General features: G+C 45.7%; 1 protein-coding gene across 2 annotated transcripts in view; it reads right to left on the bottom strand.

Annotated features, from left to right (window-relative positions):
* The window catches only part of ARMC8 (armadillo repeat containing 8), a 116,004-nt gene that overhangs the window by 7,525 nt on the left and 91,730 nt on the right, over positions 1–16,749 (bottom strand). For both annotated transcript variants that reach the window (XM_077272138.1, XM_077272139.1), the window contains 4 exons: positions 4,160–4,252; positions 3,941–4,090; positions 2,890–2,985; positions 2,160–2,255 (listed from right to left, as the gene is read on the bottom strand). In XM_077272138.1, coding sequence (XP_077128253.1) covers positions 2,160–2,255; positions 2,890–2,985; positions 3,941–4,090; positions 4,160–4,252 — 435 coding nt within the window. The remainder of the gene's footprint in view (positions 1–2,159; positions 2,256–2,889; positions 2,986–3,940; positions 4,091–4,159; positions 4,253–16,749) is intronic.

Raw genomic sequence — 16,749 nt, 5'->3', positions numbered from 1 at the left:
ACAGGTATGTGATAAGGTCCCTAGGATTGATAGGGCTGTATCAAAATCCTCAGAGTCCTTCTCCTCAAAAGGACATCTCCTTTTTGAAGACAAGGGCAAGGCACCAGTTTTCTCAGGTTTTTCCCTCTCTTTGTTAATGAGTGCCTGGATGTTACTATTAACAGGAAAGGTACGTTTTGTTCTCTGCTCTAACCCTCCGAACATCACGTCGTCTAGGGATTTAACCATCTTCTCCTCTTAAGCCCATTGTGGACCTAACAGCTTTAACTAGCCTATCTGTATCTTCCACTGGAAAAAAAAAACATGGTCTGCCCCCCATATCCCTGCCCGAGGAGGATGAGGACGAAGACTCACTGTGATATTTCCTTCTGATAAGGGAAACATCAGATTCAGAAAAGGCTGCTCTAGATTTTTTCTTCCCTTTTTTAAAAAGGGAATTTAGGAAGCTTTACACCTGAGTCCTGATGACAGATCTGAGGCTTGAGGCAAAGTCTGGAGTCTTCTCGCTAATGGTCTTGTGAATGCAGTCTGAACAGAGATTCTTCTGCCAGCCCACTGCTAGTGGGGTTTTACATAGCGCACAGTCTTTGTTGTTCTTCTTCAACGTCACCTGCTGTCACCACAGGGTACCGGATGCGGAGGCTGTTTTGGGATACATAAAGCCTCCTCTCAGAGACCATGTAGTCCAGAGACTCTGAATGGGACGGCTGGTGCTCCTGCCACTTGAATGGCTGCCTCCTTCGCTGTGTCCACGCTGCTGATGCATCTGATCCTCTATGGCACCACAGGAAGGAGAGCTGAAGCTGGAGCGCTCCATTTCTGGTCTGCCCTCCCAGCATGTCTTGAGCCCATGATGTCAGCGAGCGCACCGTTCATTACCTGTGCATCCTGGCAGTCTTCAGCATGCCACACAGAGCAGGGGGTGGTGGTGAGGGCGGCGCGGCAGTCTGAGACATGCAGCGATTCTCAGTCTCTGCCACCCGTGCTTGCATGTGCAACAAAGCCCACTCTGGACCCGAGAACGGCGCTTCCTGGACCCTGAAGGCCAGAACCACAAGCATGTAGCCTGCTCTTCCAGACACCAGGACAGGGCTGGGTAACATTTTGTTCTTCTATGTTCACCGAGGGCTTTCAGCACAAGGCTCCCTTCATTCCCTTTTATTTCAGTAGGTTTCCTATCCTTGGTGGGTGGATCCCTCCTTCAGGAGTGCAGTCATGGGTGAAGGGAAAATAATAAATTATAATTGTTCTTGGCAGCACAACTTGTTTACACAGAATGATGTGCTGCTGAGAAGGATTTTTTTTTTAATCAAGCTTAAAAATCAACTCAACCAATGAACAATTATTTTGCTCGTTAGTTGGGCGATTGACGGGCTGTCTTGGCAGGCCAATTATTGGGAATGAGTGCTCGTTCCTGATTATTGGCATGCCTAAATGGACCTTGAAAGAAATCGGCTCTCACGCGTGGACAACCTGCAATAGACATCTGTTTATACACAGCAGCCAACCAGAGGAGGCTGAACAGCAGGGGGAGGTAGAGAGCAAGAGCCTAAACCAATGATGAGACAGGAGGTGGGCCGCACACTACATCAGCCGCCTGTATAGAAAGGAAGTAATCCATAGTCACATCTATTTCCACATGGAAATTAGCTAAAAAACAGCTAAAAGGCAAAGTTTGAAGAAAATAAATAGCAGGATATAAATTAATATATATTCATACATGACCAACACCACTTTCACGATTTAAATATGTTACATATCAGAAAGTTTGAGAAAGATAGCAGTACATGTATGGTTGGCTTTCCCCAGATCAAAAGTTATACCCTATACATAGGATATGAGTGAAGCCGAGGTCAAGCATGCGCAACTTCGCAACCATACACAGTCTATGGAATTGACAGAAAAAATCTCAGAATCATTGAGGATCCCAGTTCCCAGTGGTCAGACCCCCATCGATCACCAAGTTCTTTTCTGTGCACTGAATAGAGGATCACTTACATCAATAGGATTTGTCAGGCACTGGTGGTCTACTTAGAACGTAACTGGTATTACTTTGTGGCTTGGGCTATGATTGGAAGCCACATTGTAACAGTGAACAGAGCATTACTGGTATAATAATGGAGTGCTTTGTGGGAAGAGTACCCAAGTGTGTTACTTACCACGTAATACTTGATTTTCTGTAGGATATCATCATTTGTCATGATTAGGTCCTTAGCCGTTGTTCCATCAGCAATGTTTGCAAGGATGCATAAGGTCTGAAACACAAACAATGTAGGTAAAGGTGTTACTTTTGCCAGTTTTGTTCCTGTGATCTTATCTTCGGGAGTGTACTGCTTCCCAGTGGCAACGTGCTCCATAATGATCAATCGTTCAGACCAATAGCATTGTTGTACTGGCCTGGACTCCACACTCCCCCACTGCTGCTAGCAGAGGCAGCTTTACCCCTGCGGCACCAGGGGAGCACAGGGACATTTGTTGGTCAGCTCCAGGTTCCTGGACAGCTTCAGAGCAGCGCAAAGAGCTTGCAAAGTGGCTCCTTGCCTAGGACATTGGCCACCATTGATGGATTGCAAATTGGCTGGTAACTTGGGCAACGAGCTAAACACAAAATAATTTTTAATAAGAAGTAAATTGCAAAGTTGTTTTTTTTTTTTTTTACAGGCACTTTGCACGATAATAAGTACACCTCTTTACTGTCAATAGGACTGAACTGTAAAATCCTAGCCAGCAGTCAAGAACCACTACTACTGTGCCACAATGTTATTAACCCTTCCCAGTAAAATTATGTCCTCCCTGTGATTTATTACTTTAGATCACCGTATATTTCATGATCTTAAAAGGTTTTCATAGTTTGGCATGGGCTCAGTTGGCGGGAAACGGATGACATACCTGTTCCTTGACCTCTATATTATGCTCCCCTTCTAGAATGAAGGTCACTGCTTGCATTATTTGCTTCCCATGCGTGCTCATTATCTGGTCTATATGCTTGAAGTTCACAAAAGAGAAAAAGATGAAAAAAAAAATGAGAATGTTACAAAGAAAAAGCCTGTAGGTGCTAGAGTTACATTGTATACATAGCCTAGCAGAAATTACCATAATGACTGAAATAATTAAACAAGACACCACATGCATGAAAACACATGGATACCCTCAGGTAATGAGATTACATCCACTGAAATACATCCATTGCTAATATACATAGTGTCAATTGAAAGACAGATGTAGTCTGCTTAGAACTCGTCTTTCTTTCACCCATGACAGCACCACCTGAGAGAGAGGATCCGCCCATCATGGACAGGAAAGCTACAGAATAAAAGGGAGGAACCTCTCCCCCACATCAGTTGGTTTCCTGTCCTTGATGAGGACCCATACACAGAGTGACCCCGTTGCAGAACGAATAAAAGAAATGTCCAGGTTGGATCAGAGAAGCCATTAATTTATCCTATTCCTGACGTGATAGGGCAGTGCCAGGGGACCTGAAGGCTCCCTCCACTTAGGTTACTGCAGCTTCCTGGGGGAGAAAGACGACGTTCCTATTGTCCATATATGTAAGGCCACAATGTGGTCCTCTCCTTCTACATCCAATCAGCACTATAGGCTTGATTTACCATGGTAATGGTATTTATGCTGATGTTTAATTGTTGATGGAGGTCCTCTCAAGCTCTGTAACCCAGCTAATGCGGGGGGAGAGGTTTTGCATTTTTATTCTGTAGGTTTCCTCTCCTTGATGGGTGGATCCCCTCTCTCGGGTGTTGCAGTCATGGGCGACATTACACATCAGCACCCCATCATTTAAAGTCATGTACAACTTAGTGACAGACTTTACTCCGGATGTAACCACCTAGGTACGCTTGTCACTCTGAGGGGCATTTAAGTGGTTAAACAAAAGCAATCTGAGCTAGCTGGTGGCGTATTACACAGATTTTAGTGTCACACTTACAGGACGTGTAGATAGCAAGTTTCTGAGAAGTCCTAATGTTTTCATCAACACATTAACATCGGAGTCAGAGAGAAGTCGAAACAATTGTTCTGTGCTCAAACCTCTTAAAATGTCTGATTTAATCTTCTGGTCGGCTTGAAACGCCATGTTCTAGAAAACACAACATATTGTTGGTAAAAGGCAATAATTTGTCAGTGGCTTGTGATGAGAAACACTTACCATTAAAGCCCAGATACCATTGACTCGCAGAGCTGGATTCTCACTAAGAGTCAGACTACACAGCAGGTCTATAGCTCCGGATTCCAGAATCGGCTGCAAGCAAAAACATACAGAAATCATTCAGTGTGCAAAAATCATGCAAATCCCCACTATTCAGCACTGTTAAATGGGCGTGCGCTGTGTGAAGGGGGCTGGCTGACCGCTCATTTCCGCAGCTAAACCAGTCCCATTCTCTGTATATGTTGACTGTGACACAAAAGGGGGATGGCATGCTATTAAAAAGAGCAGTAAGCCAACCCTATTACACACAGCTGGACACAAACCAAACAAGCAAGTTACTAAAAATAAAAAATACATAAAGTAAAGAAATTGGTTTTATTATCATTTTTGGAGACCCATAATATTTCCATTTTCGGTAGAAGGAGATGTGGGAAGCCCTGTTTTTTCTACGCTGACTTTTTTTTCAGTTTGAGGTACATACAATGTTTTGATTGCTTCGCACTGAACTTTTTTGGGGTGTTGTGGTGACCAAAACATCCACATTTCTAGATTTTTTATTTATTTATTTTTTTCCATTACTGTGTTTATCAGGTCAGGTTAATGTTATATTTTGACATTGGACATAGCTATATCACATGTGTAATTTTTTTTTATATTTCTTTTATCTTCAAAAGGAGAAAAAAAAAAAGTGATTTGAATTTATATAATTACTTTGTTAAAATCTTTTTTCTTTTAGTTGTTACTGAATCTTATCCCCTTAGGGGACTCGAACTGGTGATTGCTTGTACTATACAGCAAAACAATTGAGTTACTAAATCACGGCCTCTTTTGGACACCTGTAGGAGTACTATCAAAATTAGTCTGACTTATGGCAACCCATCAGCGTGTCGATCAGTTCCCCTGCGCTCCACGTGCCGCTGCTAAAGGCAGGTAATAATAACAGATTCAGGCAACATATTAGATACAAGCGGAAGGGGGAAATGGGACCACCCGCACTAAGTAGTGCTGTGTAACCCCCCACCGAAAAAGAGAACCAACTCCATAGAAATTGAATAAAAAAAGGAGAAAACTAGGAGTATATAGGATATTTAAGTAATAGAAAATGCTTTATTTAAATAACATATAATTAGCAAGCTTTATAGCAAAATACAAGGAAGCACAAAAAGTACATAGCAAGTATATTTAGACAAGGATGATAAAAAGGAGTGGATAACCCCCAGTGTGCACCCACAAGAATACCATCACACAGGGCTACATATTGTGAAGATAGCTGCTCGAGAGCATCTCTATTGTTAAAGTAGCATCAGGCACACCATGTGGTGTGTCATAAATAGTTAAAGATTTGTAATTAAAAAGAGAGCAGCGCTTACCCTGAGAGGCACACAGTGGGGCACACCAGTTGGGGTCCACCGAACGCACCCCGTTCGGTGGACCCCAACTGGTGTGCCCCACTGTGTGCCTCTCAGGGTAAGCGCTGCTCTCTTTTTAATTACAAATCTTTAACTATTTATGACACACCACATGGTGTGACTGATGCTACTTTAACAATAGAGATGCTCTCGAGCAGCTATCTTCACAATATGTAGCCCTGTGTGATGGTATTCTTGTGGGTGCACACTGGGGGTTATCCACTCCTTTTTATCATCCTTGTCTAAATATACTTGCTATGTACTTTTTGTGCTTCCTTGTATTTTGCTATAAAGCTTGCTAATTATATGTTATTTAAATAAAGCATTTTCTATTACTTAAATATCCTATATACTCCTAGTTTTCTCCTTTTTTTATTTAAAGGCAGGTAATGGCTGAATAACACAGCCATCATCTGCCAGGTAAGGCTACTTTCACACTAGTCCGTCGGTACGGGCCGTCGCAAACCGTTGGCCCGACGTACCGACGGACAGTGTGTTAATGTAGCACAAGGTGGGCAGCGGATGCAGTTTTACAACGCATCCGCTGCCCATTGTGAGTTCCGGGGAGGAGGGGGAGGAGTTTCGGCCGCGCATGTGCGGTCAAAAATGGAGGACACGATGCACAAAAAAAGTTACATGGAACTTTTTTTTTTGTGCCGACGGTCCGCCAAAACACGACGCATCCGTCGCACGACGGATGAGACGTGTGGCAATACATCGCTAATGAAAGTCTATGGAGAAAAAACGCATCCTGCAGGCAACTTTGCAGGATGCATTTTTTCTCCAAAACGACGCATTGCGACGTGCGTCGAACGACGCTAGTGTGAATGTAGCCTAAGATGTAGGGTAAGCTCCTGAGCCTACGTCAAAGATGAGACCCCAACATATCACATACACATGAAGGAAGGGGCTAAAACTGCATTTAGCCGCATAAGCCACTTCAATACAAACACTTCCATATTGTGCCTCAGGATTAAGATGCATCAAGCTTCATCCGTTTCAGGCCACATGGCATCTGTAATATTTTACAGTCATCTTGATAATTGGTATTTATACAAATATTGTCTATGATCAGGTCCACCTTGATTTTGATGCATATTAATTACAAATTCCAAGCATCCTTACACTAGCTCAGTTTTCCCCCAGGCAAAGGTTGTGTGGGTATAACTAGTGAGTATAGCTTTCTCTAATTATCATCCCGCCCTTTTTTACATTTTTGGTGTATTGTTTTTGAAAACTAATAAAGATGTGTTTGGTTAGAAGTGGCCTAAGCTTCCTTCTTAATAGGTTTCCCTTGATAGGCGGAAGTGGCGATAATATTTTGGGCCAATAACAGGTCTATTTATTCTTCAAATCTGTGCCTTCGTTCGATGTAACAAGGTTACCATCCATCTAATGCTCATTGTAGATTGGTCATCAATGATGTAAGGAAATAGGAGTTTATTTTACACGATGCACACTAACTTTCCGTTTTGTATGCAGCATATATTTATAAGAGCAGCGGCACGGACTGCTAACATATCTCACAGATGGATGCTAGCAGAGACTGAAGTAAATGAGCCCACACTAACGAGAGGGTTAAATGGGAAACGGCTGACTCACGCAGATGGCTTCCATTAATTTTCCCAACCCAATTCACTAATTTAATTTCTGATAAAAAGTACAGGATGTTTCATGATGAATGTTACTCGTAATAATGGAAAACAAGATGGTGATGTAGTCATAGTGCTCATTGGGGAATCATTAGAGGTCTCTACACGCGTCATTCCTGCAGCTCCTTCCCAAAAAGCATAGGGATGTGTGGTTCACCTTGGTCGTGAATTTTTTATACTGTCAAATCCATTTTCTTCCAGATGCTTTTGTAATATTCAGAAAATAAGCTCTGAATTTCATGGGAGTTTTATAAAACAAAATTACTTTTTGTTTTGTATAATGATTCATTAAAAAAAAAAAAAAAAAAAAAAAAATGGGAGTCAGAAAACTTTCACATTCCCACGGCGCTCACACACTGTCAGGAAGCAAAACGTACAACTCAAAAAGCCAAGTGCAATATAGATACTGTATATGTTACTACCAAACCCAACAGAGGTGTATGTGTATATGTATACAGCCACACACCGCATCTGCCAAGGGAATTATACCAAGGGCTACATTTCTTTTAAACTAAATGTGCTATTTATTTAATTCTAGTTTTATTAAAAGGGGATGTCTGTTGAGTAAATAAAAAACAAAACAATTACTCACCAATCCCGTCACTCCAGTTTCAACACTACCTGTTCACTGCCAATCTTTACTTACTGATGCAGCCATGACATCCTGACGTGTGTCCACCGAAACCAGTTACTGCCTGTAACAGGTCAATGGTCTAGCCAGTGATTAGCTGCAGCGGTCATATGCCTGTGTCGGGACGTCACTGCTGCAGAATGACTGAACAAGGCGGCATTGAAATGGAAACAGCAAGAGTTTGGTTACTTTTCTAGCCATGATGGAGCCTCACACAGGCATTTATCATTTTCTGAGATAAAGGGGTTTTCTGATCTGCTCTAAAAGTTCACAGACAAGAACTATACTAACTCCAGAGATGCTGGTCCAACAGTCTCCACTGGATCGGAAGAGTCAATGTTCCTACCACCAGTCAATGGACATTGCAGCCAATAAGGCTGCTTTCACACATCAGGTTTTTGCCATCAGGCACAATCTGGTGAGCTATGTAAAAAACAGATGTGTTTTTTCTCATAGAGTTGTATTAGCGCCGGATTGCGCCTGATGGTCACACGTTTTATCCGTTTTTTTGCCGGATCCGTCAAAAATTATTTTTCCGGCGGACGGAGAAAACATACAGAGGAACGTTTTTTCTGTCCGGCGAAAAAACTCACAGCGACGGTTCCAGCGATAAACGGATGAAACATTGCTACCGATTCCGGTATTTTTACAATGAGCATATCTCTCTCTCTCTCGTACAGGAAGTCCAAACTCTAGGCCCGGTGTAAAAAAAACAAACAAAAAAAAAGCTGATCCTGAAAAAAAAACCAGATCCGGCACATCAGTTTTTCACATTTTGCACCGGATCAGTTTGTTCAAAAATAGCCGGATTATGCCTGAAGGCAAAAAAACTGATGTGTGAAAGTATCCTAAGGCCTCTTTCACACATTTTTTATTTTTTAGAAAAAGTCACAATCCGTCAAAGTGTTGAAAAGACGGATCCTGTGCAGAGGAGAGAGAGTATCCGTGGCCGGATTCAGTCTTCGGACAGCAACGGATACTGCGTCCATAGGCTTCCATTATAGCCAACGACGGACAGCGCAGGATCCGTCGGTCTGATTTTTTTGACGTACACAAAAAACATTACTATGTCCGTTGTCTCTGGGCAACAAACACAGAATTTACGACGGATCCGTCAAACGACGGATGAAACGGAAGGCCATCCGTCACTAATACTAGTCAGTGAGAAAAATAGGGATTTTTGTGTACTCACCGTAAAATCCTTTTCTCCGAGCCAATCATTGGGGGACACAGGACCATGGGTGTTATGTTGCCTGCCACTAGTACACTAGTACACAAAAATCCCTATTTCTCCTACGCCTCATTTGGGGACACAGGACCATGGGACGTCCTAACGCAGTCCCTGGGTGGGGAGCAACATTGCTGTAATCCTATGGTACATGGGGTATTAGCAGCTAAGGTACTGCTGACTGCAGAATGCGCCTGCCAAGGACAGCGTCTGCTGAGGATAGAGAATGAATGTAGTAGTGTTTCGTAAAAGTATGCAAGCTGGACCAAGTCGCAGCTTTGCAGACCTGTTGTGCTAACGCCTGGTGCCGAATGGCCCAAGAGGCGCCCACCGACCCAGTAGAATGGGCCTTAATCCCTGCTGGGATAGGAGCACCCCTGACACGATAGGATTCCTGAATAGTCGATCGAATCCATTTGGCTAGAGTAGCCTTGGAAGCGGGCAAGCCCTTCCTTTGTCCCTCTGAAAGTACGAATAGGACATCTGACTTGCAGAAGGGAGCCGTCCGTGAGACATACCGTCGAAGGGCCCTAACCACATCGAGAGTGTGCAGAGCTTTATCAACACGATGGACTGGTGCCGGACAGAATGAAGGCAGAATAATCTCCTCATTGAGGTGGAAGAAGAAAATGACTTTGGGTAGAAAGGAAGGAGAGGTCCTCAAGACTGCCTTATCTGGGTGAAAAATCAGAAACGAGGGTTGGCAGGAAAGAGCCGCCAACTCCGAGACACGCCTGATTGACGTAATAGCCACTAGAAAAACCACCTTCCAGGAAAGGAAGGTCAGAGATACGTCCTGCAGTGGTTCGAAATGGGCCTCCTGAAGAGCTCCAAGGACAAAATTAAGATCCCATGCATCCAAAGGCATTCTATAGGGAGGCCCCACATGGGAAACTCCCTGAATGAATGTCTTAACCGGTAATCTGGTGGCAATTTTTCGTTGGAACAGGACTGAATGCTGACACCTGTCCCTTGAGAGAGCTAAGTGCGAGACCCGACTCTAGGCCTGATTGGAGAAATTCCAATATGGAAGGGATGGAGAATACCAGAGGAGATCGTCCATGGGCGTAGCACCATGCGAAGAAGATTCGCCAGGTACGGTGATAAATGCGCATGGACACGGGCTTCCTAGCACTAATCATGGTGGAGGATACCTCAGGGGAGAATCCAGCTTGGGCTAGAATCCAGGATTCAACGGCCACGCCGTCAAAGACAGGGCCCCCGGAGTTCTGGTGGTAAATCGGGCCCTGTGAGAGAAGATCCATGCGATCTGGAAGCCGCTAGGGGACGTCGGCGACCAGCTGAACCAGTTCCACGTACCGTGCCCGGCGCAGCCTGTCCGGCGCAACTAGGATCACCGGTACCCCTTCTGCCCTGATCTTCTTGATGACCCTTGGTAGCAAGGGAAGAGGGGGAAAAATGTACGTGAGGTGGAATTGATGCCACGGCAGGACCAGGGCATCTGCACCGATGGCACGTGGATCGAGGGATCGGGCAATGAACTGGGGGACCTTGTTTAGACTGGAGGCCATGAGGTCGACATCCAGGGTCCCCCAGCGATGACAAATCTGCTGAAAAACTTCAGGGTGTACGGACCACTCGCCCGAGGCGAGCCCCTGGCGACTGAGGAAGTCCGCCACCCAATTCTCCACACCTGGTATCTGGACCGCCAAGATGGGCAAATGGTTGCTCTCGACCCAACAGAGGATGTGGGTCACTTCGAGCATGGCCATCTTGCTACAGGTTCCCCCTTGACGGTTGATGTACGCCACCGCTGTGGTGCTGTCGGACTGGATTCTGATGGGGTGACCTGCCAGGAGATGGTGAAAACTGAACAAGGCTAGTCTGATTGCTCGAATTTCCAGGATATTGATGGGGAGACGTGACTCTCGAGTGGACCACCGCCCCGGTGCTGTGTGTTGGTTGAAGACCGCACCCCAGCCCAAAAGGCTGGCATCGGTGGTCACCACCAGCCAGCGCCTTGGGAGAAAAGACTTTCCCTGGTACAGGGAGGACTTCAGCGTCCACCACCTGAGGGTCTGCCTGACCTGCTGAGACAGATGGAGATGACAGTTGAGAGAGGACGGGTTCCCGTTCCATGCCGACAGCAGCGCATGTTGTAAGGGATGGAGGTGGAACTGAGCGAACAGAACCGCTTCCATGGCTGCTACCATTTGTCCGAGAATGCGCATGCTGAAACGAATGGAGTGAGGGACTGGGCGGGAGAGAGCCCGTGCTCCCTGCTGCAAGGCCAAGGCCTTTTCTGGAGGGAGAATGACCAAGCCGCGGGAAGTGTCCAGGGTAATTCCTAAGAAGGAAATCCGCTGAGTCGGGACCGGAGAAGATTTGTCGAAGATTATCTTCCAACCCAGGCGAGAAAGTGTATCCACCGTGATATCAACGGACTCCTCGCAGGCTGGATATGATGGGCCTTTTATCAGTAGGTCGTCCAGGTACGGAAGTACTACCACTCCCCGAGCATGAAGAATGGCCATGGCAGCTGCCATGACCTTGGAGAAAACTCTGGGAGTGGTGGCAAGGCCGAAGTCTAAGGCCACGAACTGGAAGTGTTCCTCGCGAAAAGCGAAGCGAAGGAACTGTTGATGAGGAGGGAAAATTGGGATGTGGAGGTAAGCATCCTTGATGTCTATGGATGCTAGGAACTCTCCCTTTTCCATGAACGCGACAACAGAATGGAGAGATTCCATTCTGAAGCGTTGAATTTTGACAGTTGTTCAGAAGCTTTAGGTCCAGTATTGGTCACAGCGAACCGTCCTTTTTTGGGACCACGAATAGTTTCAAGTAAAACCCCTTGAACCTTTGGTCTTGGGGAACCGGAATGATGACTTGTAGTGCCCGTATGGCCTGGAGAAAGGCCGCTGTCTTTGTTTTGGGAAGACACGACTGGAAGAAGCGTGTCGGGGGGGTAGAAAACTATTTTGTATCTGGAGGACACCAGTTCTCTGACCCACTCGTCGTGGGCGATCGAGAGCCAGGCTTGGCGGAACTAAAGTAAACGGCCGCCTACTTTGTCGATGTCCTATGGATGTTGCAAGGAGTCATTGATTGGAAGGTCTAAGGGATCTTGATCCCTTAGATCCAGATGATCTCGGTCGGGGATTCCAGCTACGGTTGGGCCTGTATGAACCCTGGGAACCTCTGTCTCCGCGCGATACTCGACCTGATCCGGAGGATGGAGATGACCTATTGGGATTGTTGCGAAAGGGCCGGAATCAGGGTTGTTGTTGATACCGAAACCGCCGGGCAGGTTTTTGTTGAGGAAGGAATTTACTCTTTCCTCCGGTAGCGTCAGAAATAATTTGATCCAACTTTTCTCCGAATAAGCGACCAGCTTGGTAGGGCAGAGACAGCAATGATTTTTTGGAAGCAGAATCTGCTCGCCAATCTCTGAGCCACAGGGCTCGTCTGATGGAGATTGCGTTCGCGGCTGCTTGTGCAACGCAATTGGAAGCATCTATTGAAGAATTAACCACGAAGTCCCCGGCTTGGGCTATCTGGTTAGCCAGATTGATCGCCTCTGGAGGGAGATTACGGTCATGGATGGTTGTGGTCAGCACCTCAGCCCAAGCGACCATAGCCTTAGCCACCCAAGTAGCGGTGAAAGATGGAAAGACACTCCTGTAGCCTCGAAAACAGAGCGAGACAGGTAATCAATTTGACGGTCAGTGGGGTTTTTGACTGAAGAACCGTCAGACAAGGATAGTAGCGTTTTGGAGGCGAGATGTGATACGGCAGGATCCATTGAAGGAGACTGTAGCCAGTCCTTCATTAGTTCCTGAGCAAAAGGGTATTTGGACTTAATAGGCTTTTGACCCGTGAAACGTTTATCAGACCGGTCCCTGTGTTTCTGGACAATGTCCTTAAATTCAAGATGAGTGGCGAACACCTTTTGGGCACGTTTAGCCTTTTTAACAGACACCAAATGTTCCTGAGTGGATAAGGGTTCCCGTCCACCTTCAGGGACTTGTTAACCGCCTCAATAAGAGAATCAAGCGGCTCTTGAGAAGTCCAGGAATCCTGAACTAAAGATGCATCAGGCTCGTATTCAGAGTCGTGTGCGTTATGGTTCTCAGGAGAAGGGGTACGAGAAATTGAGCTTGTAGAGGCTGAAACACAAGCACGGCTGTGATCAGGGGACGCGACATCGGTCTGTTTTCTAGAACCCTGAGCCCTTAGTGACGGAGTGCGCCCCCTGCAGGTGGGCGGATCCGTACCGATGCCAGAGTTCTCCGCGGTCTGACTTAAAGAGGGACCCCGGAGGGTCTATTGCCTTGGCCAGGGAAGCCATAGATCGTGATAGGGAAGCGGCCCACTCAGGGGGACTAGGCTCAGCAGGGTCGGAGGCGGCGGCTGCACACAGGCAGGATCACAATCCGCACATAATGGGGTATTGTGAGCTCAGGGCAAGGCAGTGCTGCAAGTGGCACATGAAGTAAAAAACACTGTGCTTTTTGTTAACCCTTTTGGCCTCTTTAGGGTGAGACAGTGTCTTTAGAGATAGGCAGGGTGTGCGTGCAGAGAAGGGGTTAAGCTCTTTCTGGTACAGCTTACCCACGGTCCTGTGTCTGTGTCCCCAGGGAGGAATAGGACGGCAGAAGGGATGTTCGGTGGCCCTGTAGCTGTGGGAGCTGTCAGTCAGCATGGTGACACTGTGCGGCTGGTTTCCTCACAGGAGTGGGAGCAACATGGCCCTCGAGATTTTGCAGGGCGCCTCTCGTTCCAGACGAGAAGCGCCGGAGCAATGCTATCCGCGGCCTAGTCCGGCTAAAAAGCTGGGGACTAAATTTCTGGGGCCTGCCGGCGATGCGCGCCGGCGGCCTGCGACAGAACGCTGGCTGACCGCCGCTGGCACCCAGCCAACGGCGCTTATGAAGGCAGCAGTCCAATAGAAAAAATAAAAATGTTTATTGGCCCATGTGCGATGTTTCAGTCCAGGATGTGGACCTCTCTCATATATATATATATCTTTTATAAACATGATTTCCAATCATAAATTTAAGAAGAGCAGAAATCCCGTTTTAATACAATGTCTGGGAAGAGAAGTAAAGAGCTTTATTTGTGTGCATAAAATGTAGCTAATGTGTTATCTAGACCTCTCCAAGTACAATAGAGTCTCTATGCCATTAAAGGTACCGTCACATTTAGCGACGCTGCAGCGATCTAGACAACGGTCCCTGCAGCGTCGCTGTGTGGTCGCTGGAGAGCTGTCACACAGACAGCTCTCCAGCAACCAACTATGCGAAGTCCCCTGGTAACCAGGGTAAACATCGGGTTACTAAGCGCAGGGCCGCGCTTAGTAACCCGATGTTTACCCTGGTTACCAGAGTAAACGTAAAGAAAAACAAACACTACATACTTACATTCCGGTGTATGTTCCCCGGCGCTGTGCTTCTCTGCACTGTGTAAGCGCCAGCCGGAAAGCACAGCGGTGACGTCACCGCTGTGCTCTGCTTTCCGGCCGGCCGGCGCTTACACAGTGCAGAGAAGCACATCGCCGGGGGACAGACACCGGAATGTAAGTATGTAGTGTTTGTTTTTCTTTACGTTTATGCTGGTAATCAGGGTAAACATCGGGTTACTAAGCGCAGGGCCGCGATGTTTACCCTGGTTACCTGTGAAGACATCGCTGAATCGGCGTCACACACGCCGATTCAGCGATGTCTACGGGAGATCCAGCGACGAAATAAAGTTCTGGCCTTTCTGCTCCGACCAACGATGGCACAGCAGGATCCTGATCGCTGCTGCCTGTCAAACTCAACAATATCGCTAGCCAGGATGCTGCAACTTCACGGATCGCTAGCGATATCGTTCAGTGTGAAGGTACCTTAAGTCTTCGGACTTGGAAAAGCGAGGCAAAATAACTGCTGGCCGAACCATTGTCCAGGTGACAGCTTTGTAAAGTGTATGGAGGGCTGAACACAGGTATGCATGTTATATGCCATTTGTGGACATATGGTACAATACAAAACAAATTCCCTGTAAAACATTTCTGCAACATTGCTGCTTGTACCTTCATCTTCCTCTGTTATCAGCAAAATGTGGGGATTTGGGGCTCTCCCATAGTATCTCAGACTGTGATGACATTTTGTTTTCTGCAAGATATTATACACTTTGGGATAATTCTATTAGGAATCATACCAAATGTTATCAGTAATCATCTCATTAGCAAGCCTTATGATGCTGCATAGGAAGCGGACATAAATTGCAGCATTAGGCCATGTGCACACGCTGCGGATTCCATTGCGGAATTTTCTGCAGCGGATTTGCAAAATCTGCAGTGAAAAACCGCTGCGGTTTTTACTGCGGATTTATCGCGGTTTCTTTTGCGGTTTCCTCTGCGGGTTTTCATCTGCAGATTTCTATTGGAGCAGGTGCAAACCCGCAGCGGAATCCGCACAAAGAATTGACATGCTGCGGAAAATAAACCGCTGCGTTTCCCCGCGTTTTTTTCCGCAGCATGTGCACTGCGGATTTGGTTTCCCATAGGTTTACATTGTACTGTAAACTCATGGGAAACCGCTGCGGAGCGCAGCAAAATCCGCAGCGTGTGCACATACCCTTAATGTTAATGTCCTCTGCAGGGACATGCCAAACTAAAAGGGGGTAGGCGAGTAATGGTCTAAGTGTTGGCGCATTGGATGCTTTCATTAATTCTTCCCTTTGGAGCAGCTGCAGGGAAACGGAGTATTTCTACAATCTCCCAGTAATACATTGTAGCGATAGCAGCGATCAGCGCACGCTTCAGGTAGTGCGGCCTCATTTACTTGCAATACAATTATGTTGTCTCCATTTCTCATACAGATAAGCAGCTGAACATTAATTTGGTTTCCAAAGGAAACAGAGGGGGAAGAAAAAAATAATCTTTCCATAAGACTCCAACCCACAGTCCGTCAGAGCAGACACATTAATTTTAGAAAATCACTGTGTCAGGGGCAGGTAACAAAACGTGTCCAGGGCAGCGGGGATGAGATTCATTTTGTCATGCTGACATGATTACTACATGTCTAGAGAAGTCTGATTCGGAGATTGTGAAGTTAAAGAGAATGTGTCACCTACACTTTTATCCCTAATTAAACCCAGGTAGAAATAACAGATATGGAAATTAGAAAAGGTTTCACTGCTCGTAATTTTTATAATTCTATTTTCTCGGTACCGCAACTTCTTTCTTTTTGCCTGGGCTGCTAACAGCAATCACTGCAGAGACATGGTTTTCAGCCATAGTTTAACTGCGAAGAAAATAATTTTTTAAAGAATGACTGCATGTGTGACCGGCAGCTTCTGGCGATAATAAGTGGACCTTCTTCCAAGAGACATAACCTTTTTTATTTTTCGATCAATATAGCCATATGAAGGCTTGTTTTTTTCGTGGGATGAGTTAAATTACACCATTGATTTTACCACATAGTGCACTGGAAAACAGGAAAAAAAATTCAAGTGCGGTGACATTGCAAAAAGAAAGTGCTATTCCACAATTGATATTTTGTGTTTTGTTTTTTTATTTAGCATGTTCACTATATTGTAAAAATGACCTTCATATGATTTCCCAGGACAGCACAAGTACGCAGATACCAAACGTGTATAGTTTTTTTTTCTATTTAAGTGGTTAAAAAAAAATGCCAAAATTGTAAAAAAAAAAAAATTATAAAATA

The sequence above is a fragment of the Ranitomeya variabilis genome, chromosome 7 (assembly GCF_051348905.1).
Source record: "Ranitomeya variabilis isolate aRanVar5 chromosome 7, aRanVar5.hap1, whole genome shotgun sequence".
Taxonomy (NCBI): Eukaryota; Metazoa; Chordata; class Amphibia; order Anura; family Dendrobatidae; genus Ranitomeya; species Ranitomeya variabilis.
This window is presented reverse-complemented; position numbering and strand designations above follow the sequence as displayed.